At 51.6% G+C, this 26,973-nt stretch overlaps 1 protein-coding gene across 1 annotated transcript; it reads right to left on the bottom strand.

Annotated features, from left to right (window-relative positions):
• Nucleotides 1-776: 776 nt before the first annotated feature.
• Nucleotides 777-17,641, bottom strand: CLN6 (CLN6 transmembrane ER protein). Its single transcript, XM_054716097.1, has 7 exons — nt 17,492-17,641; nt 10,631-10,745; nt 6,855-6,953; nt 5,609-5,797; nt 5,275-5,330; nt 3,904-4,026; nt 777-2,346 (listed from the first exon to the last, which is right to left on the bottom strand). Exons 1-7 carry the CDS (start codon nt 17,566-17,568, stop codon nt 2,076-2,078), a joined length of 930 nt encoding a protein of 309 aa, XP_054572072.1. The 5' UTR covers nt 17,569-17,641; the 3' UTR covers nt 777-2,075.
• Nucleotides 17,642-26,973: the final 9,332 nt, after the last annotated feature.

Here is a 26,973-nt window from a genome sequence, read left to right as displayed (position 1 = left end):
TTTTTTGTTCTTTTTTTTTTTTTACTGTTTTCTTACTAAGGGCCCTTCAAATTGTATTTGCTTCAGGCCCCACACAACCAGGCCTGTGCCTGATCAGATGTCTATTAGGTCCCTCTGTGACTAGGCCCGAGGGTTTGGAGGGGCCGTGTCCTGGAGATAGGGAAGGAATCACATGAGGCTGCTGGGCAGGTGCGGGCATCCGGGCTTAATGATGCAGTCTCCTGCCCAGCCCCCTCCTGGTGAATGGTAATAGAAGCCCAGAAGTTCCAGATGACCGCCTGGGGGAAGAGGCGAGACCTTTGAAGATCAAGAGCTGAGGCCAGAGAGATCAGGTGATTGGCCCAAGGCTGAGTACTGACCTCCAACAGACCGAACAGACCAGCTCCCTCCCTTGCCCGGAAGGGGACCCTCTCTGCTCCGGCCTCTGAACCAGGCTGGCAGCACAGCTGGGAGGCTCCTCGTGCCATCTCTGAGGGCAGGTCTGGAGATGCCCTATCCTGGCCCCCGTACCCCCCCAACCCAGGGCTCCTACAAAGGGCCGAGGGCTGGGATGGACCTCGGCCCTTCTCACCGCCCCCTCTCCCCAACCCAGGGATCCTACAAAGTGGCACGGGGGGCCAATGGCAGCACGCGCTCCTGGCCAGATGGGGCTCAGTGGGCCCTTGGGGTCTGCCCAGTGCTCGTGCCTGGGCCCCAGACCAGCCACTCTCTCCCTTGCCCTGGGGACCTCCCTCCCTCCTGCTTCCCCAGTTCACAAAGCAGCAGCCCAGCCAGGCTTGGCTTCCACACGGCCTTTATTCACACCTCTCACCACCTGATGCTGCCGCAGACAGGGACTGACCCGAGGCTGGGGGACCTCTGGGGGGCTTCAGAGGGACCCCACCATGAAAGGAGAATGTGAGGCACGGGGCTCCCTGAGAACACAGGAGAGGAGGCAGGTCTGGGGAAAGCAAGGCAGGCCCCCTCGAGACCCACAGGTACACGTGGGCCAGTGCTGGCTGGAGATGGGGCTGTGAGGCTGCCGCTGTGTGACGTTTGCAGTGCCTGGGAGAAGGGGGACACCTGCTGGGATGAGGCCTCCCTTTTCTGGGAGAAGGGCCCAGGCAGAAGGCTGAGATTCAGACCCAGACAAGGCTGCCTGGAGAAAGCTCAACCCCACCCCCACCCCCTGCAGGAGTTCAGAGAACAGCGCCAGTGTGCGAGCTTGGGCCTCAGCTGCAGCTCAGAGCCCGCAGTCAGGCTGCTGCAGTGGGGCCACAATTCTCCTGGAGGCAAAGGAGGGAGGCCGAGCTGGCTGGGCGATCACTGCCAGACCAGCAATCTGGCTGGTGGTTAGGGGAGTAGGCTGGCCTGCCGACCCTCAGGGTTGGGTGGCTCAGCACCCCAGGCAACCTGAGGTGGGATGAGGGCCCGGGGTGCACCTATCCCTTTCAGGGTTCGAGGACAGTGACAGGATAGAACTACTCTATCCCCAGGCTGCCCGAGAGGAGACTGCACCTAGCCCCCCCGACCCACTTCGGAACCCTTGGCCCATCTAGTGCCAATGAAGCCCAGAGAAGGGGCGTGATTACTCAGCAATACACAGAAAGTCCCCGTAACCTGTGTAATCTGGCTGCCGGGGTCAGGGTGGGCCTGAGGAGTGGGCCAGACGGTGGGTGGCACGCCAAATGCCCTCCCCAGGCCTCTCCTGTACGGGTCTCAGAGAACGTCCGAGGAAGAAGCGGTCAGCCCTGAGCAGTGAGAGCGGGAGGGAAGGCAGTGCCCACACCTTGGCCTAAAACAAAATCTCAGCTTGAAAAGGTCCAAACCAAACAGAAACTGGACCAGCACAATGGGGTTTCCTGGCGGTGTACCCCACGCACGCGCACAGGCACACACAAACACACCCATCCGTGCGCACAAGGTGGACTCACTCATGTTCTCAGGTGCGGTCACACACGTGGGCGGACATACACGCACGCACACACACCCATGTGCACGCACACACACGCACATGTACACACCCCCCCTGTGCTCAGACACCCTCTGTGGCCCGTCTCCTGCCCGAGAGAGCACCAGGGGCGGAGGCCAGGGACTCAGTGTCGGCTGCTGACGTGGAGGGTGTAGAAGGCCCAGGGCTCGGGGACGTAGATGACGCCTGGGTACTTCTTCCTGAGCACAGGGTCGTTCCACAGCCAGGCGACCCAGAGCGCCACCAGCAGGAGAGTGAGGGCGAAGGAGTGGAAGAGGAAGAGGCCGTTGCTGTCCAGGAAGAGGCGCTTGCGCTTCTGGTGCAGGACGAGGGCCAGCATGGCGAAGAAGGTGAAGATGAAGAGGATGAAGATCTGGCCCTCGGTGACCAGGTACCTGAAGAGGCCGGTGAGGGGAGGCGGGTGCTAGGACAGCCCTGCGTGGCACCCTTCCCGCCACCCGGGTACCAAGCTGCTCCCAGTCAGAGTAGCTCACCTAATAAGGGCGCTCAGGAAGCCATTTGGCTTGAATAGTTACTATTTTTTAAAATGCTGAGTGTGTTGCCAATATTTAAATATCAGAGTGCCTGAAAATGTGAATTTCTGGTTTGTCTGGTCACATTAGACTTGCATTCTCACATTACAATAACCGATGAGGGGGGACAGCAGCGGCCCCCGTTAGAGCATTATTCTACAGTTTGCCACAGTCCCCACCATTCCCTGTTGCCTCACTTGATGTCTGCTTGATACACTAACTTGGTTCCTATAGGCATTTGAATTTGGGAATGCAACTGCAGTTTATGGGAGTTGTCGTTACTGCCTCCTTGAAGGCTGGGACACAGTCTCAGATCTCCCAGGGTTCCTTGCAGCTCCGAAGGCAGCACCTAGCACATGGCCAGGAACTCAGGGACACTTGTTGGAGGGCTTCGGAGAGGTTATCTGGTCCAATTCCCTGCCTCTAGAGAGAACCCCAAAGCTGACCCATTCAGGAACTATAGCTCTGCAGCTGTGACCTTGGGGAATTTACATGACATCTGGAAGCCTGGTTTCTTACTCATTCATAAAGGGGGCATAAGCGGCCCTATCTCTCAAGGTTGCTAACGAGAGCTGTGTACTGCGCTTGGTGGCTGGTACGACGGTGGCCATCACAGCACTAACACGCTATGGCTACGCAGTGGGCAGGAAGCTCTTTCCCAGGTCGGACCTCTTCCCTCTTGCTGTAGTTGACACCCATTTCTTTTAATCCCTCTTCAGGGGGCACACAGGCTCACCCTGGCGGGCCCTCTCGGCCAGTCAGGGGACAGGCCCTGGAGGGGGGCTGCAGCTGGCCCAGGGGAGGAGGTCCTTTCCATTTGATGAAGGCTTCCCATTAGAGAAGGGCCAGTCCTTCCTGTGACACCCACAGCGCCCCCCTCCCCTCACCGGAGCCTGCCTTCAGGCCGGAAGTGACAGGAGGGGTAGAGCTTGCTCCTCTGTAATGGGAAGGCAGAGCTGGAGGGAAGACGGGTGGGGAGCTCCTGAGGCCATGGAATTCTGTCACCACCTTCCAGTCAGCAAAGCCCTTTCCTCTCCCCGGCATCCTCACCCTTCTGAGAGGGAGACAAGCAGGCGTTGCCCCCATTTCACAGGGAAGGAAACCGAGACCCACGGGGCTCTACAGGGCTTGGTGTCAGAGATGGAGCTTATTGCCCCAAAGTCGCACTGGGGTCCTGGGCGGCGGGGCACAGGGTAGAGGGACATGCAGATGGAAAGGGCAAACTCAGGCCTGGCTTCCTGGGAACAGACAGGCCCCCACAGGCCACGGTCACAGTCCCCCCCAGAAGAGGAAGCGGGGCTCCAATGGGGAGGTCGCACCTGGGCTCACACAGCAGCTCTGTGGTCCAGAGCACATTTTTACCGCCTGGCTCACTGAGTGCGCCCTGCACCCCCCAACCCAGGTCCCATGCCCACTCACCAGTAGTACAGGCCACTGGGCACCACCAGGAGGAGGGCCGGCCCTGGCATTGAGCTCTCGGCTTTGGTGGGAGTGAAACAGCCGCTGAAGTACATGAAGAGGATGAGGAAGAAGGGGATGTACCTGCAACAGGGAAGCCAATGCCTCAGGGGCCTGCCCAGCCGCCCCTCCCAGCCGCCTCCTCCCCACGGATCCCTGTGCTGGTTTCTTGCAACATCCCATGGCAGGCGTCCTCCAACTACGGCCCGCAGGCCACATGCGGGTGTTTTTGCCGTTTTGTTTTTTTACTTCAAAATAAGGTATGTGCAGTGTGCATAGGAATTTGTTCATAGTTTTTTTCTTAAACTATAGTCCGGCCCTCCAACGGTCTGAGGGACCGTGAACTGGCCCCCTGTTTAAAGTTTGAGGACCCCTGTCCCGTGGAGTGTCAGGGCATGATTTACAAAACGCTGCTTTGGGGAGCACGCTCATAGTCCCTGCAGCCTTTCCAGCGCTGGGGTCCAGCTGGGGTAGGAAGGAAGTGGCCATGAGGCCCACATGCAAACCAGAGGCCACAGGCTGCGGGGATGGGGCTGCTCCTTCCACACGGCTCTGGCCGCCTCCTTCACTCTGGGTGAGGGGTGCCTCCGCCTCAGGCAGAGCCCCACAGTAGCCCAGCCTCTCACTGGCCTGGAAACAGGTGTGCCGCAGGGAGAGGCCTGAGGTCCAGGTAAACAAAAAGAACAGCACCTGCTGGGGGCCTCCAAGGAGCTCTGGGAGCCCCTTCACTCACACCCAGCCCACAGCCTCCCCCACTTCCACGCACACATCTCCCCGGAAAGGACCCCCACCCTCCTCCCCGCACAGGGGCTGCTTTGCCCACATGCCCCCTCTTCTCACATCCCATCTTGCCTCCTTCCCCACCCTCCTCCTCATGCCCCCCAACAGGTGCCCCTACACTCCCATGTCCTCTCCTATTTCAGGCCTCTGTGCCTCTCTCCTCCTCCATCCCCCAAGACAGCGGCCTGACATGGTGGGGGGCGGGGGGTGGGGTATGTTTATCAGCAGGATGACCTCTTTCTCCAGGGGTTTCAGGCGCTCCGGCCGGGCGAGGGCGAGACGGCCGCTCGCTGCCCTCTAGTGGCCGCCGCGGGCACTGCCCGGCCTGGAGGAGGCGGAGGGAAGCCAAGGTTCCGCGTCTCTGCGGAGCTCACGGCGACTCCCCTCCCCCGCCCCCATGCCCCCGGGGAAGAGAACACATTCCAGCCGCTGCGCTGGACACCTGGAGGCCCCAGGCCCAGAGTCTTGCCCAGTGTCCCCAGGGCTGGTGGCAGAGCTGGGAGGGGGGAGGGGGGCAGGGCCCTGCGGAGACAGACTGGCCCCATCACTCACCACATGCAGTGGCCCAGGTACTCATCATAGTAGTAAAGCAGCTCGAAGGAGTCGATCTGAGGGCGCAGGGGGACAGGGTTAGAGGGAGGTGCACACAGCCCCCTGGTTCCCACCCCTCCCCCACGCCCAGGCCTCCCCCCCACTGTCCTCACTCCCTGCCCTCCCGTAGGAGGGGGCCCCGTGGAGGTCGGTGTGCACCCCCTAAGGACACGAGTGCCCTCCCTGGCAGATCGCCTTCACAAAGGCCCTGCACAGAGATGGGCGCGGCATCTCTTTGGCCTCCAGGGCAGACCGTACCCGCAGGGGTCACACGCGGTGGGGGAGGCGGCCTCACCAGCGTCTCCGGCTTCAGGTTCTTGATGATGGGGTTCTCGCGGACCGACAGGTGGTGCTGGTAGCCACTGAAGAGCAGGCGGTGGTTCACGGAGTCGCCCACCAGGTGGATGCTGGCGCCCATGATGAAGGTGATGATGCTGATGTAGATTATGGAGCGAGGCAAGGTGCGAGGCGAGCGCTCGATGAGCTGAGGGCAGAGGGAGGCCCAGCAGTAGGACCCGGCCTCCCTCCCAACAGGAGACACCCCTCCCTCGCACCTGGGGTGGGATGGACGCCGCCAGCGGGAGCGCCTCTCACCAATTGGTGGGTCCCTTTCGTGGGCCAGCCCAGCCTCCAGACTCCCACACCATCCCTGGAACCCAGCAGGGCCAAGGGAACAGCACCCCCTTTCGCCAGAGAGGAAACAGAGGGGCCAGCTCCTTGTCCAAGGTTACACACCAGCCACCGACTGGCTGTGACGGCCAGGCCTTCACTACAGGCGCCAGGGCACCAGGTTCAGGCCTCCTACCGCCCCAGCTGTGCCCCAGGCTGGGCGGGTATACTGAAGAGACCCTCAGATTTCTGAGCGGCTGATCCATGGCAAACACACACAAAAAAAGTGACAGGGATGGAGCAGGTGCTTCAGAAATTAAATTATTTAACTGAGGACTCCTCTGAATTTTGTGATTATAGATTTATAACTTTCGGAGACTTGAAATACCTTTCTAAAAACAAAATGGTGGGGACAGTAGATGGTGACATAGTTTAAGACCCCTTGGGTGGCAAAATGCGAAACCGGCAGCCCTGGCTAGCTCTGCTCCCAGTGGCATCTCAAAGTCAGGGACCTCCCAGCCGGAGGATCCAGTTCTCCCTCCGTTGCTGCGAGTCCTGTCACCTGGCCCTGACTTGCCTTCCCAAATGGTCTCTCACCTCTTCGGGGGCAACCCAGCCACTCCTGCCTCAGCCTCCCAAAATGGACGCTGGTTTCCCGAGCATGGCCTTGTCTTCGGGTCCTTCTGCCTGAATGCCTCTCCCACGTCACCCCGGCACAGCAGGCTGAGGCCCAAATCAGACACTCTCCTTGAGGAGGCCTTCTTCATCCCTCCCAGCCAGAGGCAGCCCTGCCTCCCCTGGGCCCCTAGCTCTGGATCAGGCAGGGGAGCCTGATTCAGGGCACCCTCAGGGCTGGCACTCCCTGCCGGCTGGAGGCGGCAATGACGGGGGGGGGGGGAGCAGGGAGAGGGGCAAGGAGGCTGGGACTGTACCTTGAGCAGGAGAAAGGGCGTGATGATGTTGTAGGCCATGTGGAAGTAGTCCCCCACGCTGGGCTTGTTGAGCGGGAACCATTCGAGAGGGAACACCAGCTGGGGAGCAAGGGGAGGAGTGGTGTTCACCAGGCACGGCCCCACGAGGCTCAGAGGTCAGCCCCACCTCCTCCACACACTCTTAATTCTTTCCGGGGTTTCTTGGGATCCTCTGGGCAGCCCCGAGGCAAAGGAGTTTCCAGACAGAGAAACAGCCCCAGAGAAGGTAGACTTGTCCCCAGGCACACGGTAGATGCAAATCCAGGCCTGGCCTTGTCCCGTGTCCCTCTCCCAGTGGGCACCAAATAAATGTTCCTGGGTACTGGCCTGGGAGATGGAGGTTCCTGTGGGACTCAGTGGTGCCACCAGCTTTCCTGGTGACCCTGGGCAAGTCCTTCCCCTCTCTAGGGTTTCCCCATCTGTAACACAAGAAATGTGGCCCAGGGGGTCCACATGGACTCGTAGGGACCCGGCACTCTAGGTCCTATGATGAATACAAGCTCTTCTGGTCAGGAGGCCCGGGGTGGAAAATGCCCTCTGTACTGAGCAGATGGACTGCTTCCGAATCAGGTGAAGGGTATACATTAGGAAACAAAGGAGAAAATGAGTTCTTCAAAGTAGCCTCAGTTCTTCCTTTCCTACCTTCCCTGAGAGAGGAGGCAGGCCAGGGGCAGTTCTTCCTACTGGTCTACCCCAGGGAGTCCTGGCCTCGTGGGGGTCAGCGTGAAAACCGTCATTCGCAGTCAAAACATTACACGCGCACACACACCACCACCACCACCACCACCAAACTAAACTTCCAGTATCTGTTGAATGAGAACAGGTGTAATGACCAAAATGTTTCATTAAAATTTTTATCTCTTTTAATTCAGAAATGCCACATTGGATAAAACTAATCTGTAGAAACTCCTGGGATACAGAAATCTCACTCTTTCTCTTACTCATGTGTGTATACCTCTATATCTATAGCAAGATATACATGGTGGCTGAATTATTCTTTATGATAGCAAAATGCCAGAAATAGGCCAACTCTTCAACCAAATATGACTAGTTGGATATACTATAGTACATATTTACAATAGAAGGTTCAGTAGCCATTAACAGAAATGATATCTTATTTGTACCGACATTGAAAGTTGTCCATGATAAAGTAAAACAAGCACGTTGTTGCCCTAGCCGGCTTGGCTCAGTGGATAGAGCATCAGCCTGCGGACTGAAGGGTCCCAGGTTCAATTCCGGCCAAGGGCACATGCCTGGGTTGCAGGCTTGATCCCCAGTAGGGGGCGTGCAGGAGGCAGCCAATCAATGATTCTCTCTCATCATTGATGTTTCTATCTCTCTCTCCTCCCTTCCTCTCTGAAATCAATAAAGGAAATATATATTTAATAAATAAATAAAACAAGCACGTTGTAGAATAAGATATAAAGTAAAATCTCACTTTGGTTAGGAAAAGAAAAAAGATGTGTATGTATGCTGTACCAGTAGAGAAAGGAGTGGAAGGATGTGCCCCAAACTGTCAGGGATGGGACTCTCACTTCTCTATACACCTGGGTATGAACTGACTTGTTACAGCTACAACATATTACTTTTATAACTGGTCAAAGGTTTTATTTGGTAGTTATTAACATGCATATATTTGAAAAGCCCCAGTGTATACACGAACTTTTCAAATGCATCGTCTCCCCACAAGCCCACTTGGGGTTAGAGTGGCCATAGCAACTCTGGGATGAATGAGACTGAGTCCTGCTGCGTGAGGAGAGCCAGGAGCAGGCTCTCCTCATCTCTCCCCTCCGCAGAGCACCAGTCTGATGGGCAGCTCCTGTGTCCTCCAATATGTGGAACCTTCATGTTGGAAGGGGGCTCAGAGCAGCTAGTTCGCAAGTCTTCTTACCGATGAGGGAACTGAAGCCCCAATGACAGTGACTTGCCCATGTCACCCAAAACCTGACCAGGCATCCTGACTCCTGGCTCAGTCCCTTTCCTTTCTCCTACATTAAAAACAATAACAACGTATTTTCAGAAAGGAGAACCAGCATCCACCGTAGCTCTTCCCTGACACACCACCAGGAAAGCTGTTCTCCACCCCTTTCGTCTTGGAGTCATGAATACAAGACCGTTAGGGTTGTTGCTGACTTGTAACCAGTCAGTATGTGTGTCACTTAGACACCTCTTTTCTCCTTAAACATTCCAGGTTGCTCTATGGGATCCATAGTTCTTGCTTAATGGCCAGGTGATTCTGTACTGGATACAGCTAAGTTGATGGACTCAGTCCCTGCTGCTGCACACTGAAAACACGTGCAAGTTTTGGCTATTGTAAGCAAAGCTGCAACAAACATCTTTGGGCATAAAGGCTGTTGTCTCTGGCTGATTGTCTTCAAGGCAGATTCTTGGAAGGATTTTACTAGGTCAGAAGGGATGAACAGTCTGGCTGCCTTGGCTCAGTGGTAGAGCATCGACCTATGAACCAGGAGGTCACAGGTTCAATTCCCGGTCAGGCCCAGGTTGCAGGCTCGATCCCCAGTAGGAGGCAGCCAATCAGTGATTCTCTCTCATCATTGATGTTTCTATCTCTCTCTCTCTCTCCATCTCCGTTCTGCTCTGAAATCAATAAAAATAATAATAAAATTTCTTTTTTAAAAAGGAGGGATGAACACAGCAGGATCTGGAGATATATATGATGGGAAGGGGTGCACATGCTGGCTCCTCCACTTGCTAGTTGGGTGAGCTTGAGCCAGTTACCCTCTCTATCCTCAAGTCTTCTCCTGTGTAAAGGTGAGATTAATATTAGTGTTGAGGTGAGAACTAAGTAAGTTTAACCACGGAAAGAGCTTAGAACAGGGTAAGAACTTAATGTATGTTAGCTGCTATGTCTACCTTACTCTTATTCATATTCATTCATTAAGTATATTGAGCACTTATCATGCTAGGCACTATTCTAGGTACTATTTATCACCCTGACAAACTGCTTTCCAAAAAGGCTTTGATAATTCGCACTATCACTAGCAAATAAAAGGTTTCAGCAGTGAAAAAACAAAGTTTCAGCAGTGGATATTGTTATTTTTATCACCCCCACATGAAAATTAACAATTTGGTACATGGTGGTACCTCCTTCAATATTTTTCACATTGTTATCTATCTATCTATCTATCTATCTATCCATCCATCCATCCATCCATCCATCCATCCATCCATCCATCCATCACCAGGGAGGGGCTTTGGAGCTTTTCCAGTATTAACCTCCTCTGTGAGGCCACCACCGCACGCTGATGCATGAAGTGGCCTTGGAGGGGAGGGGACAGTTTCACCCGATGGCACCAATTACCTGAAGCTCAGAGTCATATGTAACATGCAAAATCAGCCTATACTCTTCACCTCCAGAAAAATAATACTATTCCAAGGCTACGGGGAGCCAGTGGGGAGGCTCTGCTCTCTTTCCCACACTCCTCTAGCTTGATCTGGAGGTGAGACACGGTGGGTGGCACCGTCTGACTTCAGAGCCACCATTTCCAATATGGGAGTCGGGCACAGTATGACTGTTCAGGCCCCAGACCCCCTCCCCTACTTGCTGGTAGTTGCCTCACTGGCCGCAGTGACAGGGTCAAAGGACATGGAGTCATCCAGGCCTATCCTCGCAGCTGACCAGTGGGGGAAATGTCTTGTCAAAGGTCACCGAGCTAGTTCAAGTCACACCGTTTCCGCACTGCTGGCTGGGGCTCCGTCCACAGCTTCACACTCACCATGGCGATGGGGCGGCCAAAGTCCAGAACCCAGTTCTGCAGGGTGAAGTAGAACCAGAGGTCAAGGTGAAAGGGAGCCGTGCCGGTGGCCTCCTCAGCCTTGATGGAGCTGTGCCTGGGAAGGAACCAGACCAGAGGGGTCAGTGCTTCTCCCTCCCACGGGAACCTCCTCAACTCCCCCCCCCACCCCAACCCCCCATGCACACAGTGAGCCACAGAAAGGAATTTGGGGGCAGGAGGAAACACACATAATTAAGTTCTAGGAAAAGAATTTTGCAGGAAATACTGGGGTCTGGGCCTGGGCCTGTGGCCAAGGGGAAGGTGTCCTAAAAATGAACTCCAGCTGCCCTGACTTCAGCTTCGCTGTGATTCAGGAAGAAAGCTGCCAAACAGGCGTTAATAACTGTCGGGTTTTCTCACCTATAAAATGATGAGGAAATCAAAAAGGGGAAAGAATGCAAATGTAGCTGAAAAACATGAAACATAACGATGGATGATAGTAGCTAACCTTTACTGAACACTTATTATATATTCTGGGCACTATTTACATTATAGCTGTTTACATGTATTACCTCATTTACCTGTTTCAATCTTCACAGAATATTTTGAGATTTGTCTATTACCCCTATTTTAGAGTGAAAAAATGGAGGCCCAAGGTATTATGCAACTTGCCCAGTTAACATTGCTAAATATGTGAACCTAAATGATTAGCCTTTAGAGCTTATATTTTTTACCTCCAGCCCATTACTGTGTCTATAGTGATTGGTCTGTGGGATGGGCATGTGACTTGAGTTGGACCAATCAGAGCCCTCTAGTGAAATCTGCCTCAGAGATTGTAGAGTAGGATGAGCAGGGTCTCCCTCCCCTTGGTTCCTAACCACGAGAAAGTGTGATGGGACTGCTGGGATGCCCCTTCTCACCAGTCCACAGTGAAACCTGAGAAGGATGCCAGCGGACAAGTTGATGTGAGAGCCACGGCGAGAAGCGGAGCACCATCTGCTAATACATCTTTGGGTGCCTGTCCCTCCTGAAAGGCAGTTAGCCTCGGCTCTTCACGGACGAGCTGAACTTCCAGGGCCACCTCCTCCAGAAAGGCTTCCCTGATGAAGCTTTCCCCAAAGCTCCACTACAGGGGCTGCTTCGTCTCTGACTTGCAGCCTGGCCATGACATCACAGGGCTGGAGTTTGCCTCTTATCTAGACCCTCAAGAAGAGGAGTGACCTTTACGTTTCTCTCAATTCACCCGCCTCCCCATCAGAGTCCAAATCCTCTTCACAGCATCCCTGCTCCTACTTGCACACCTCCAGTGACAGGCAGCTCACTACTTCCTAAGATGACGGAGGTGTGAGTTTTATTGTCCCGTTTGTGCCAAGAACAAAAGCGACGTGACCTGGATTTGCCTTCTCCAGAGTTCTCAGCTCAGTGCCTGGTTTAGGCTCAGTGATTACTGGCTGATTTGAAACCATCTCAGTGACCAGTTACTCCTTCTTTTCAGTGGCAAGCATTAGCTTAAAGGCACCAGAAAGGTTTTCCTGTCAAGGTTGCTATTGCTCCCATGCCTTTCCAGGATCCTTTTCAGTCAATTCCAAGAAGGGCCCCACTGGTAGAGCCACTGTGAGACCAGGAAGGCAAGCTGCTGGGGGGGGATCTTATCATCCTCTGGTTGCAGGCAACACAGGTGGAGCGGGCCTTTATCCCAGGTTAGCTCGGTCTTTCTGCGCCCCCTACGCAGCGCCCCACCGCTGACAGAGTCTGACTGTGTGCTATGCCAAGAGCGTCACCTGCACCGTCTCATCTCATCTCATCCTCACAGCAGTTCCAGGAAGCAGGGCGTTTACTCTCCTGTTTTACAGATAAGGAGACCGCTGCTTACAGGCATTAAGTGCTTGGCCAAGGTCACTCCTGCTTAGCCAAAAGTCCCGAGAGTGTTCACAGTCCCAGTTCCAGGCATTCCGAGGGCCAGTGATTTGACCTCATGAGCCAACACATTCCCTTTTGCTATGATGCTACCGTTCACACTGGCTTTCTGTCACTTGCAACCCAAGAGTCCTGAATAGCACAGAATTCAAAACTGGGTCTGCATGGATTTAAGACCTGCGCTTAATCGCGTGCTAGTCTGTTTTTGTTCATTAGAATAAGCTCTGCAGCATACTAGGAGATGAACTTAGAGAGGGGTCAGAGCAGCCTGGAGCAGTGCACAGAGTACAGAAGGAAGGGAGCCTCAAAGCATGGGTGGGTGGATTTAACCAGGCAGGAAAGCGGCAGGAGAGCAGGATCGAAGGCCTGGAGGTGGACGTGAGCACTGCATGGAGTTGAGATGCCTGGCTTATGGTGGAGAAGAGAAGGGAGGGACTGGCTGGGCCTTCAGATTGGGTAGATGCTCAGAAACTAACTGCAAGGACTGCTCAGGTTCTGAGCCCAGTGACTGAGGCCCCACCCTGCCCCTGCCCCTTAGTGACCATCAGCGCAAGGCCTCAAAAAGCAGACAGTGATAACCACCAGGCCCAAGAACTTGTATGGAGAAGGAGGATAAGAGTCCTCAGTGTTCTGTTCCAGAAACTTCCAAGCTGGGCAAGGAGAAGAATGTTTGGTACAGGGAATAAAGGCTTTTTGAAAGCCTGGGAAAGCACATAGGTGTAACCATATTAGAGGCTCAGTAATTATTTCCTCCTCCTCCTCCTCAGGAAGCGCCTCCGTCAATGGGGATCCCTGCCATTAGTCCAACCTGGCTTAGCAGGGCAGACACCCAGCTTGGGAATCACTGAGCAGCATCTAACTGTTTTTTGTTGTTGTTGGATCACTGACCATGGAAGGTAGATCATGGAGGGTGAAGTCATCCTCTCCCCCATCCCCTGTCCTGGGGATGAACAACCTTAAGCTTTTCCCAAGTTGCTGACTCCACAGACTTCACACACTGCCCCCCACCCCAGCCTACATCAGCTCTAGTTCTCGATCACCAGGAACTACTGCTGAGAGCAATGGTGAAAGCACAATGGCAGGTAACCTGAAGCAAGGCTGGCCTTTTCTCTCCTCCACAGCTTTACAAGGCTACCATGTGGGGACACTGATACCGTAGCCCTGGGCATGCACACCTTACAGCTGACATAGTCAAAGCAGTCAGCAGCATCTGCAAGACTGCCTAGCAGAAAAGGAGGGGGTCTTGGCCATGGTGGAGTCAAGCAGGGACCATGCTTAGGGACTGTCGACGGACTGATTTTGGTTCTATATAAAGAATGGTGAAATACCTGACAAGATGCAAAGTTTGAACAAAAAATGAGGAAATAAAGGGAAATAACAAGAGGGGAAAAACAAAGGCAATTAGAAACTCCAGGAAAAACAAAAGCAATAGAAGAAAGCACATGTAACTGCTAACTATTACTTGGTTTTGCGGAGAACACTATTTACATGGCTTAACTAGTGAAAATAGTGTATATTGATTTTCAAAGTTTAGAATCAACCCACAGATAAAATACCGAAGGCAATATGGTTAAAAAACAGCAGGTAAATGTTGCCAACTTTGACAACATAGAGTAAAACTATATATGACAGGAGTTGGAGGAAAGGGTCAAGACAGCTGAAGGCTAGAGTAAGCAGGGGACTAATATTCTTCTTTTAAAAAGTAATCAAGGGATACGGCCTACAGTTGACCAAAAAAGAAATAAAGGTATATGCAATTCCCTAAGGCTACAAAGGTAACAAAGAGAAAAACTAAAAATAGTGACAAAAACACCACCTGTTGAAGATGAGGAGGTATAAGTGAGCCAAATCATAGGAGGGAAAAGTCAGTTGGTAAACATTAGCTTAGAGGGTAAAATTGATAAACCGAGACATAGAAGCTGAACATAGCTTTTAAGAGTGTGGACTCTGGCCCTGTCCAGTGTTGCTCAGTGGTTAGAGTGTCGGCCCACACACTGAAGGGTTGCAGGTTCGATTCCCTCCCCGTCACAGTTGGGGTGCACAGGAGGCAACCAATCGATGTCTGTCACGTCAATGTTTCTTTCTTCCTCCCCCCCTCCCTCCCTTCTACTCTAAAATCAATGGAAAAATATCTTTGAGAGAGGATTAACAGACAAACAAAAACCAAAAAGAGTGTGGACTTTGGAGACCACCGAAGTTCACATCCCAGGTCTGCCACTAACCAGGTCTTGAGCAAGTTACTTACCTCCTGGACCTCAATGTTCTCAACTGTAAAATAGGGGATAATAGTAGATCCTATGTCAAGAGTTATGGTTGGATTAATATGTGCAAAAATGTAGAGCAGGGTCTGGTCCACAGAAACTGCTACATCGTTCCCTATTATTATCTATAATAATAAAGGCGTAATATGCTAATTAGACCGGACGGCCAAACGACCTTCCGGACGACCTTTCAGATGAAGCTGGGGCTGCAAGGGACCGAGGCAGCCATGAGGGCCGAGCCCCTTGCACGAATTTCGTGCATCGGGCCTCTAGTTTAGAAATATTAATTTAACAGATAGAAACAGCTAAAAGAAGCTAACATGGTTGTTTCTGGTGCCAGAAAGAGGTAGAACAGGAGACTGTTGCTTTTCACACTAAGCCCTCTGTGCTATTTTATTTAATCATGGGCATATATTGCTTTTATTACAATACAAAAACACTGTCAACAGAGCAGGAATGCCTTGCGAGGTAATGAGCACCTTGTCATTAGAAGCATGTAAGGATGCAGCTGAGGAAATCCAAGCATCCTAGGAATTAGACAGGATGATTCTACCTACTATCAAGAGCAGCGATGATAGTCAGAATGGGCCCAGAGGCACCCAGTGAGGGTGACAGAGACACCCTGAGAGAGAGCAACCCCCTCCCGCAGTCCTAGGGAGCATCCTAGCTGATGGGAAGCTCATGCAGGAGTAAAGAGGGACGTCACTTGTTAGCAACCAACGTGGAGAAATAAGAGCAGAAACCAGAGGTCAGAAGCCCTGGGTGTAGGCCCTGGTTCTTTTCTGCTGTTGTTGTTAATCCTCACCCGAGGATATTTTTCCATTGATTTTCAGGGGGAGTAGAAGAGAGAGGGGAAGACAGAGAGAAACATCGATGTGAGAGAAACAATATCGATTGGTTGCCTTCTGTACATGCCCTGACCAGGGCCTGGGCCATGGAGGAGCCTGCAACCAAGGTACGTGCCCTTGACCGGAATCAAACCCAGGACCCTTTGGTCCGCAGGCCGACACTCTATCCCCTGAGCCAAACTGGCTAGGGATAGGCCCTGGTTCTTACCAGCAAATGATGTAAACTCTCTGGGCCTCCGTTTCCCCATATGCAAAATACAAAAAGACTTAAGATGCTGCACATGGAAGCCCCACACATGAGATGAAGTGGGGACCATATCTGATGCCCACAGACTGCGCTCGCACAGTTCAGGGCAGTCAGACAGACTCCCACCTTGAAAGGGATCCTGATCAGAGACGTCCCTCAGTGGCAGGAGAAAGAGCTACCCTCAGCCAAGCCTCTCAGACTTCTCCCCTCATCCCAAATCATAGCACAAACCTCCTAGAATCTATTCTGAGCACACTAGTGCCTAAGTGCCTTCCATGGCTCGCCCGTACCTACAGAATAAAGGCTGCATCCCTAACCTGCCAGTCAGAGCAGGAACTAAGGTGAGCCACGCACACAGGGCCCGACTCCTTTCTGTTTTAATAACATATGTTTTTATTGACTTCAGAGAGGAAGGGTGAGGGAGAGAGAGGTTGAAACATCAATGATGAGAAAGAAGCATTGGTCGCTGGCTGCCTCCTGCACGCCCCACACTGGTGATGGAGCCTGCAACCTGGGCATGCGCCCTGACCGGGAATGGAACCCTGACCTGGTTCATAGGTTGACACTCAACCACGCTGGCTGGGCTAGGGCCCAGCTAAGTAGGCACTCACTCTCAGGGTTGTACCCTGTCCGGAGAGTGTCTCCTTAAATGTTTCCCTCTAGTCCCAGCCCTGCTGCCATTAAAGGTCCCTCACACCCAGTCTGCATCCTCCTGACACTGTACCTCTGGAAAGCGCCAGGACCATCCCACTCTTTGCCTTTCCCCAAACTCACGCCCTCTCGGAAACAGCCTTTCTTCCCTGTCACCCACTTAGTCCTTGGAGACTCAGCTCAAGTGCCACTTCCTCCACGAAGGCCTCCCAGATCCTTCCGTACTGTGAGCCCCTCCCGGCTCCACCTTGCCCACCCCCGGAGCGCCTGGCACAGCGCTGGGCACAGGAGCGATGCTGAATGAATGCCCGCCGAACACACGGTTTCTAGCAGAATGGAGGGAAAGATTGGAAGGCGGCTTCCGTGCCTCTTCCTCGGCCCCGCCTGGTCCCGAACACATCAACCCGGAACGTCTTCCCCGGGGCGGCGGGAGGGCCAGCGACCACGTGAGGACAGCCCTTCCTCATTCTTTCTCTGGAGAGGACCGTCCACACTTCTCTGCGGTCCCATTTCCATTCTCACACTAGGGTTCCCCGGGGCAAGGCGTGAGCCTCCTGACCACACCGGAATCCGGGTCCTAGTCAGGGTTGGAAGGACCCCGAGAACTGGGGGGTGGCCCCCGGGCTTGCAGGTGCGTTGGAGGCCCGAGTGCGCGGGGGTGTCCTCTGGGCCCGCCGCCCCCTCCCGGAGCTCTCAGGCCCCTGGAGCGGTCTTCCCCGCTGAGCTGCGAGTCCAGCGCCGCCCGGTGGCGCGGCTCGGGGCGCCCCCAGGCAGAGAACGAAACGGGAGGCGGGGCTCAGGCGCGGGAGCAGCTGCCGCGCAGGGAGCCCGACCCGCAGGCAGCCGCCGACCCACCCCGGGCTCCGCTCCTCCCCGGCCGCCCGCGCCCGTCCCGTGGCGGGGACGCCGACCCGCGGCTCCGCCGCAGCGCGCCCACCTGGCCTGCAGGAAGGAGGCGCCCGGCTGCACGCCCGCCGCTCCCGGGTGCTGCCGCCTCCGCGCCGTCGCCTCCATGGCTGCCCTGCCGCCGCCGCCGCCGCCTCCTCGGCTCTGCGTCCCGGGTCGGAGCCGGAGAGAAGGCTCCGCAGGCGGCGGCAGGGAATGCCGCGCGGGGGCGGGCCGGGGCGGGCCGGCGGGAGAGCACCGGCCCCGAGGCGCGGGCGGGAGCCGGGCACCCAGGGGCGGGGCTGGCAGCGGGGGTTAGAGGAGGGCGGGCGGGCGGGCGGGGCCGGGAGGGACCCAGGGAGCTGGGAAGGCGGGGCGACCTCCACCCGGGGCGGAAGGGACGCTCGATCCTGGCTCGCTGGTGTTTGGAGAACAGAAACAAGTGCAGTGAGAGCGGCAGATGCTGGCGGAAGAGGAACAGACCAGACCGAGGGCAGGGACCCTGCCTTTAGCCCGGGGACAGTGGGAAGGAGTTCGGGGGCAGAGGCGTGGCACCATCACAGGGCATTTAGACCCTTCCCGCCGCTGCCACTGCCTGGGGACGGTCAGAGGAGGCAGGACGGGAGCCTGGGAGGTGGAGCTTGAGGGGTGCAGTTGTCCTAGTGACAGCGGGAAGGTGAGAGTTGACATCGAGGTGTGTGGGAAGTACCTTAGCTGTGACTTGAATGTCAGGGTTGGGAAGGTGGAAAGCAGGTTTGGGGTCAATGAGAATGCATCTTTGCCCGCACAATCTTGAGGCGGGTCAAGAAGGCTGTTGCACCTGTGGACCTAAAGCTTAGGCCAGACCTGGGAGCTGGGAGGAATGACTTGTGCCTCAATCAGAACCCAAGAGGCTGCCTGGGGAGACAGCGCCCCTGTGAGCAGAGAGACAAATGGCAGAGTTTCAATCCTGGTGTTGTTCCTAACTAGCTGGGACACTTAGGCAAATTGCTCAATCCCTCTCAGCCTCAGTTACTCAGCAAGGAGAAGCCTGTGGCATCCACTGCTTTAGGGTTGTGGTGATTAAATGGGGTAATAATACACATGAAGCCCTTAGCACAGAGTTTGGCCCTGGTGATTTGTTATTTATAACTAGAGGCCCAGCACACAAAATTGTGTGGGTAGGGTCCCTAGGGCCTAGCCTCCTGTGATCAGGGTCATCTTCTGCCCATTCGCCAGTCCCTAGGCCAGTGATGGGCAACCTTTTGAGCTGGGTGTGTCCAACTTCGCCAAAAAACTGAGCATAACTCGGGTAGTGTGTTACTTTGAGGAAAAAACATTATTTCGCAAATGTTTCATCCTCACGAGCAGCAAATGTTTCATCCTCGGCATGCGGCTGCCTCAGCGGCCGCGTGTCATCAGAAATGGCTACGCGTAGGTTCGCCATCACTGCCCTAGGCCGAACGCTGCCTCCACTGCCGGGCTGTCAGGCCGTTGGGATCACCAGCTCATCCCTGGCTGCTCGGGGGCTCAGGCCTGCGGGAAAGCAGGCGCCAGCGACTTTACTTCCATGCACGTGCGCAGGGCCAGCCGCTGGTGGAACGTGCTGCCCGCTCAGGCCACTCATGCCGGGGCGGGTAGGTCGTGGGCATGCCCTGCAGCTTCTGTCAGTGCCTCAAGCCCCAGCAGCAGCGGCAGCAGCAGCAGCGGCGGCGGTGGCGACATGGGGGTGGGCAGCAAGCAGGCAGCATGTTCCATCAGCGGCCGGCCTGGTGCACGCATATGGAGGTGAAGTTGCCAGTGCCTGCTTTCCCGCAGGCCTGAGCCCCTGAGCAGCTGGGGATGAGCTGGTGATCCCAATGGCCTGACAGCCAGCCCGTTCCTCCCACCACCCACCCCAATTCCCCCGTTCACAATCGCTGATCCATCGGAGCCTGGAGGCCGGGGGCAAGGACCAAGAGGTCAGCCGTTCCGCCCGCTCGCCAGTCCCCAGTCCTGCCCAGCCCCGCTCGTGGGCCAGGGTGACCGGTCCTTTGGTCATCACAGTTGTCATGGACACTGGCTTTTTATATATATAGATAGTCTCTGGGACCTGATGTTCCCTCCATGATGTAAGGGGTTTGAGCTATGCCTATTTACATTTTATTTTCTTCCCTGTCTTCTCTTGGGATCTTGTATTGGATTTTAAAAATTCGTATTTTTATTGACTTCAGAGAGGAAGGGAGAGGGAGAGATAGAAACATCAATGATGAGAGAGAATCACTGATTGGCTGCCTCCAGCACGCCCCCCACCAGGGACGGAGCCTGAAACCCGGGCCTGTGTCCTGACCAGGAATTGAACCAGTGACCTCCTGGTTCATAGGTCGACTCTCAAGCACTGAGCCACACCGGCGGGGCAATGTCCCTGTTTTGAAGCAGAGAAGATCAGTGTCCTGAGCTGAAGTCCTGTACCCAAGGTCAGCCAATGACAATGCTCATACTGGATCCCAGGTTTAATTTTGGTGAATCTGATCTTCCATCTGCAGACTGATCTGTGTATACACCAGAGAAGGACTGAGGCTCCCTGCGCTGACCCCAATCTCCTCACTTTCTGTTGGCTTTGAAAGCCTGCTGGGCTCCAAAGGAAGGGGCTTGAGGCGCCTGTGATGTAACCACAGATTTAATAACACCCAGGGCTGGCTCCCAGCATTAGAGGATGAGGCTGTGTGGAGGGGCCTCTCTGGCCCATTTAATCCTCCAATCCCTTAAATACCAACAAATCTGTGTCCTGTCTGGAGCCGGCAGCTGGCGCTTGAGTAGAAGGGAGTCCAGGCTGGCAGGGGGGCCAGGCCTTCCTCAAAAAACACCATGAAAACTATCCCCAGCCTGGTGGGGTGTGAGTGCCTCTCTTTCCCATCCCATGAGAAGTCTTTAAAAACACCATCTGCCTAGTTGGCTTGGCTCAGTGGATAGAGCGTCAGCCTGCCGATTGAAGGGTCCCAGGTTCGATTCCAGTCAAGGGCACATGCCCCGGTTGTGGCTCGATCTCCAGTGGGGGGACATGCAGGAGGCAGCCAATCGATGATTCTCTCTCATCATTGATGTTTCTATGACTCTCTCCCTCTCCCTTCCTCTCTGAAATCAATAAAAATATATTAAAAAAAAAATTTCCCCGGGTCCCTTTGTAGTCACTTCTATCACCCCCCGTCCCTGTCAACCACTGGTCTTCTTTATGTCGTTGTAGTTTTGTCTTTCCTTACAGTTCATATAAGTGGAATCATCTAGCTTTTTCTTTCTGGGTTTCTTCACTTAAGACCATGCTTTTGAAATCACTTGTGTTGTTGCATGTATCAAGAGTCCAGTCTTCATGGCTGAGCAGAATTCTGTTGTCTGGAAGGACCACATCCTGCACCAGTGGGAGCACATTTGCGTGGTTTCCAGTTGGAGTGATTGTGATAAAGTGCTAGGAATGTTCATGTACAAATCTTTGTGTGGACAGATGTCTCATTTCTGTTCAGTAAATACTAGTACCTCTGAAGTAAATGGGATTGCTAGGTCCTGGTAAGTATACATATAACTTTATAAGAACTGCAGACTGTCTTCCAAAGTAGCTGGACCATTTCAACTGCTCTTTCATCTTAAACACTTCTGGACGACAGCAGATATAACTACATCAATATCACCCTGATGCTGAGTTAACCCCTAGGGAGGTTCCTTATCCGTGCAATGTGAGAGGGAAGCTCTAAACCAGGCGTCCTCAAACTATGGCCCGCGGGCCACATGCGGGTGTTTTTGCCGTTTTGTTTTTTTACTTCAAAATAAGATATGTGCAGTGTGCATAGGAATTTGTTCATAGTTTTTTTTAAAACTATAGTCCGGCCCTCCAACGGTCTGAGGGACAGTGAACTGGCCCCTTGTTTAAAAAGTTTGAGGACCCCTGCTCTAAACCATGGCATTCACCTCCCCCCCATCTCTGATCTTCCCCTGTGCTTCCGTGATCTTCCTGTACTGGGCGCAGGTCAAGGCAGCCTTTACATAATGTATGACTGTCTGGGAATTAAATTTCCAGCCAAAGTAAAGAGCCCTTGTTGCTTGACTTTAAATTAACTATTTATTTGTTTGGCTATAGGATCCTCCATCAAACAATGGGCAAGTCATAATTATAAATGGGCCCAGCAGACCAAGCTGGATCCCCTTTCCTAGCTAGACAATAAACCAGAGCCCATTCTCAGTTACCCAATCAGTCAGTAAGCATTTGTTGGGCTGCACCACGAAACCAATATTTCTTGCAGCCTTATTGTCCTTGCCCCACCGTTACGTGGATATTGTCATTGGTCCTCGATAGATGATTAAACGGAAACTTGGAGATGTAAACTAACCTGCCCAAGTCTACCCGGCAGAGGCCAGGATGGACTCGGAGTTCTTCCTGCTATGCCAGTCCTTCCCTGGGGAACATGCAGGGTAGCTGAGGGGCCTAGATTAACATGCATAAGACAATCCAGTTTTTCACTCGGCATTCCTGAAAACAGTTGAGAAAGCTGACCATTGCATGAAACTCTGTTTTCCCATAAGAACAGTGTTTGAGTTCCGACTGTGTTCCTGATGAAGATCTTGACATAAGTGAAGTTATGAAAATCTTATACAAGAAAAGTTATTACAAATATAAACCTTTATAATAACTTATTAGTAAAATTTTGCTTGGTCTTTATGAAACAGGCATGAAGGTATTATAGATATTAATTACACAAGGGGGCTATTCCACTGCAAATTTTTTTATGCAACTCAAAAAACCAAAAACCTATGTTTTTAAATTTTTTAATATAATACAAAACTAAAATGCTGGAAGTGGTAAATGGTGAACATTTAATTAGAAAGGCTTTTGTTTATGTTTAGAAAAGCATTGGGAGAAAAATTCTGATGGCTTTGGCCTCTTTATGAATGCTGGGCTGAGATTTTGTATGTGACCTTATTTCTCTTGGACCAGGCTCTTTTTATTTTTTAATATTTTTATTGATTTCAGAGAGGAAGGGAGAGGGAGAGAGAGAAATAGAAACATCAATGATGAGAGAGAATCATTGATTGGCTGCCTCCTGCACACCCCACACTGGCGATCGAGCATGCAACCCAGGCATGTGCCCTGACCAGGAATTGAACCCTGACTTCCTGGTTCATAGGTCGACGCTCAACCACTGAGCCACACAGGCAGAGCGCTGGGCCAGGTTCTTACTCTCCATGGACAGGGTCCACAAACAGGCATCACAGGGACCTTTGAACCACCTGAACTTGTATGCAGCACGTTTTTAGGATATTATTTTTCTGGAATGCCTGGCTTTCATCAGATCCTCACATGCCTCTGTGATACAGCCACAAGTTTGAATCACTTATTTCTTAGGGTTTTTTTTTTTTCTCTGTTGCAAGCAGTGACATTACAATTATTCCATTGAGTTTTGAGGAGTGTTCAGAGTGGGAATCATTCTTTTTCAAAGTAGCCTGGATCTTCTGCTTTTGGCAGTGTGATGGACTAGATTCTCCACATGAAACAACTGGGTCCTGGGAAAAAATATTTTTAATGTGTTGTTGGGTTGCAGGAAGTAGGGGAAATCTCCAAACCATTAAAATCAAACAAAAAAATCATAGACTTGAGACTGGAGTAGGGAGCCCTGGTTGGAAGCAAAGGCAAGGTTGGGTGGCCACGAGGCCAATGCTCATTTCAGCTGCTACAGGGAAGCCTGCCCTTGGACCAATGACAACGTGGGGGTCAGACTGAAGACTCCATCTTAGCTCAGGTTTCTGAGGGACTATGTATTGTCACTGCACCCCTCCCAATTTCTAAGGGTTCCTCTGCCTTACAGAGGAGAAGTGGAAACTACATTTCCCAGAATCCTCTGCCTCATGGGGTTCCACTACGCTCTACCCACTAGCCACCTTGAAAACTTCTCCGCCATCCAGGGGGATGCAACCACATCTTCTCCAGTGCGGTCTGAACCCCAGCTTAGGGGCGGGAGCCCCCCTTCAAAGCCTGTCTTCTAGCCCTACCGTTCTTTATATATTTTATAATTCTTTTATCATAGCTTAATAATTCCTCATATTAAACATTCCCTTTTAAAATCTGTCTCCAGATAGCCTGTCCTGAGTCTCTGGAAAGGCAAGAAGCAACCTTCTGGGGCACAGGTGAGCTGCACCCAGGGGCAGCTGACTGTTCTCTTTAAGCCCACATAGGTGAATATACTTGGAACACAGAGTGTTTGGCTTCCACTTCCCCAACGAGACTCTGATGATGGAGGCTAACGTAGCCCTAGGTCAGTAGGCATCCTGGCACCCAGCAGAAGCAAAGGCACAAATAGAAAGTAAAAGGTAACATGGTAGAAATCTAAATATTATCAGTAACCACAATAAGTATAAATGGGCTAAACAATCAATTAAAGGACAGGTTCTCAGACCTCGATTTAAAAAAATCTAGATATACCTAAAACAGAGGGACGCAGGATAAAAGTAAAATGATAAAAAAGATATACCAGGCAAATACTAATTAAATTAAAGTTGGTATAATTACATTTTGTCTAATGATATTAGAAAAAATACTATAAAGAAATATGTATTATTAGGACCTTCTATCATGATCATAAATATATAATAATTCTAAAGTTGTGGGTACCTACTAAAATAGCTTCTAAATGCATAGAATAAAAATGATAGAACTATGGAAAAATTAATTAGCCCACTAACATAGTGGGAGATTTCAATACACTGCTCTCAATTATTGATGACTCAAGAAATATTTGAGCTGAAACCGGTTTGGCTCAGTGGATAGAGCGTCGGTCTGCGGACTGGAAGGTCCCAGGTTCGATTCCGGTCGAGGGCATGTACATTGGTTGCGGGCACATCCCCGGTAGGGGGCGTGCAGGAGGCAGCTGGTCGATGTTTCTCTCTCATCGATGTTTCTAGCTCTCTATCCCTCTCCTTCCTCTCTGTGAAAAACCAATAAAATATATTAAAAAAAAAAAAGAAATATTTGAGTAGCACAATTAACCAGCTTGATTTAGTGGCCATTTATAAATTACTCTACATCAAACAATCAAGTAATATACATTCTTTTCAAGTGCATGTGAAACATTCCCCAAAATTGATCGTATAAAATGCTATAAAACCAGTTTTAACTAATTTCACAGAATCTGATTCACATATGCCACATTTTATGATCTATGATCATAGGTCTAACTTATGCAATTCAGTTAGAAGTCTGTAACAGAAAGATAAATGGCACACACCCTGAGATTTTGAAATTAGAAAGTACACTTCTAAATAATTTATGAGTCAAGTAAGAAACCATAAAAGAAATTGGAAGTTTCGTAGACACATCTCTAGGCTATGTGATAAAATGCCAGCCGTGGCTCATGTGGCTTAGGTGGTGAGTGTCCTGAACACCAAGAGGCCGCCCGCTTCCCAGCCAGAGCACATGCCTGGATTGAGGGCTCAATCCCCATGGGGGTTCTCTCTCAAAGATGTTTTCTCTCTCTTTAAAAATTAATAAAAATATTTATTTAAAAATTCTACATATCAAGACTGGTGGGTGCAGAAAAAATGATAATTATAAAGGCAATTTTTAGCTTTAGATGCTTACATTAGAAAGAAAAAAGGCTATCTCCAACATATACAGAGAACTCATACAACTTAACAAAAAGAAGATAACCCAATCAAAAAATGGGCAACTGATCTAAATAGACACTTTTCGAAAGAAGACAGAAGGCAGGCCAAGAGACATATGAAAACCTGCTCAAAGTCACGAATCATCAGAGAGATACAAATCAAAACAACAATGCGGTACCATCTCACACCTGTCAGAATGGCTATCATCAACAAATCAACAAATGACAAGTGTTGGCGAGGATGCAGAGAAAAAGGAACTCTTTTGCACTGCTGGTGGGAATGCAGACTGGTGCAGCCACTGTGGAGAACAGTATGGCGTTTCCTCAAAAAACTAAAAATGGAACTCTCATTTGACCCAATGATCCCACTTCTAGGAATATATCCCAATAATCTAGAAACACGAATCAGAAAGGATATATACACCCCTATGTTCATAGCAGCACAATGCACCATAGCTAAGATTTGGAAACAGCCTAAGTGCCCATCAGCAGATGAGTGGATTAAAAAACTGTGGTACATCTGCACAATGGAATACTATGCTGCGGTAAAAAAGAAGGAGTTCCTACCATTTGCAACAACATGGATGGAGATGGAGAGCATTATACTAAGCAAAATGAGCCAGGCAGAGAAAGATAAATATCATATAATCTCACTCATTTGTGGAATATAATAAACGGCATAGACTGATGAACAAGAACAGATCCAGAGACTGAGAAACGTTGATCAGAACATCATACCTCAGGGAAGGTAGGGGAGGGTGGGGGTAAGGTGGAGAGATCAACCAAGGAACTTGTGTGCATGCATATGAGCCTAATCAATGGACACAGACAACAAGGGGGTGGGGCATAAGTGGGGGGTAGGGGGTTATGGGGGAATAAGGACACATATGTAAAAAATAAAAATTAAAAAAAAATAAAATAAAAATAAAACATAAAATCTAATCCATACTAGTGGTCACCATAACCTTAAAAAAAATGGTTTCATGTGATAAAGATTTTTAAATGAAACTCTCTGTAGCCTGAAAATTATTTTGGAAGGAAACAAAGAGAAGTTTCCTTCAAAAGTCATAAGGATTGTAATTGAAAGTCAATATATTTGGCCTCTTGAACTAAAGTAAATAATTTGTGTTTTTGCCTCCCTGACAAAGTTTATATAAAGTTACAAAAAGAAATTGACAGCCAGTTTGAAATTGAATTGCTATGGCCTAGAGCAAATAATATCCTTACATGATATTATTCTATAATGTCATTATAATTCTAGATATTTTACAACAGCATATTGTACAATTATCCCAAACAAACTTACAAACTAATTCTTTGAATGTTTGGCAGCAATTTAAAAAAGGACATGAAGGGATTTAATCCCTTTCAGAAGGAATTAAGGCACTGGGAAGGCACTTGAGCATTCTATATTGGTCCCTCTTGCCTTTTGTGCCAAGAGGGACCCTCTTCTCACAATCCAATTGCCCTCAGCTGTTGCCTGAGCTTTCTGTTCACGCTGAGCTTGAAGTCTCGCGGTGGCTGGTACCATGGATCTGTCTCTCGCCCAATCATGTGAGCTGGGCCCTCCCTGGAGAAGAAACCTGAGTTCCCCGAGATATGTGATCAGAGCTGGGGCCCCGCCAGCAGGTGAGGGGATCCCAAGGCAGGTGCTGGGCGTGGAGGCCACAGGGGCATAGGCTACCAAGGAGACAGAACTGAACCTCACATCACCCTGCTTGGCCCAGGAGGATGACTGGTTAGCCAGAGACAGGTAAGATTCCTCAGGGAAGGAACAACCTAAGACAGGCACAGTCGCAGAGGGGCCATCAGGAGAGAACTTGGGGGTCAACAGAGGTGAGGCACAAACCCTCACCCCCCCAACCTTGCAGGGGCCTGAACCCTCATCCCTTCAGAGGGAGGTCTCCCGCCCCCATGGCTGCTTTGCTTC

The sequence above is a fragment of the Eptesicus fuscus genome, chromosome 5 (genome assembly GCF_027574615.1).
Source record: "Eptesicus fuscus isolate TK198812 chromosome 5, DD_ASM_mEF_20220401, whole genome shotgun sequence".
Taxonomy (NCBI): domain Eukaryota; kingdom Metazoa; phylum Chordata; class Mammalia; order Chiroptera; family Vespertilionidae; genus Eptesicus; species Eptesicus fuscus.
Note: the sequence above shows the minus strand (reverse complement) of the source record. Positions and strands in the feature narration are given on the sequence as shown.

Coding starts and splice junctions, on each gene's coding strand:
- CLN6 (XM_054716097.1), bottom strand. CDS start 17,568: ATGGAGGCGACGGCGCGGAGGCGGCAGCACCCGGGAGCGGCGGGCGTG. Junction 10,746..17,491: donor GCCTCCTTCCTGCAGGCCAG/GTGGGCGCGCTG, acceptor GTTCCTTCCCAG/GCACAGCTCCATCAAGGCTG. Junction 6,954..10,630: donor TTGGCCGCCCCATCGCCATG/GTGAGTGTGAAG, acceptor CTTGCTCCCCAG/CTGGTGTTCCCTCTCGAATG.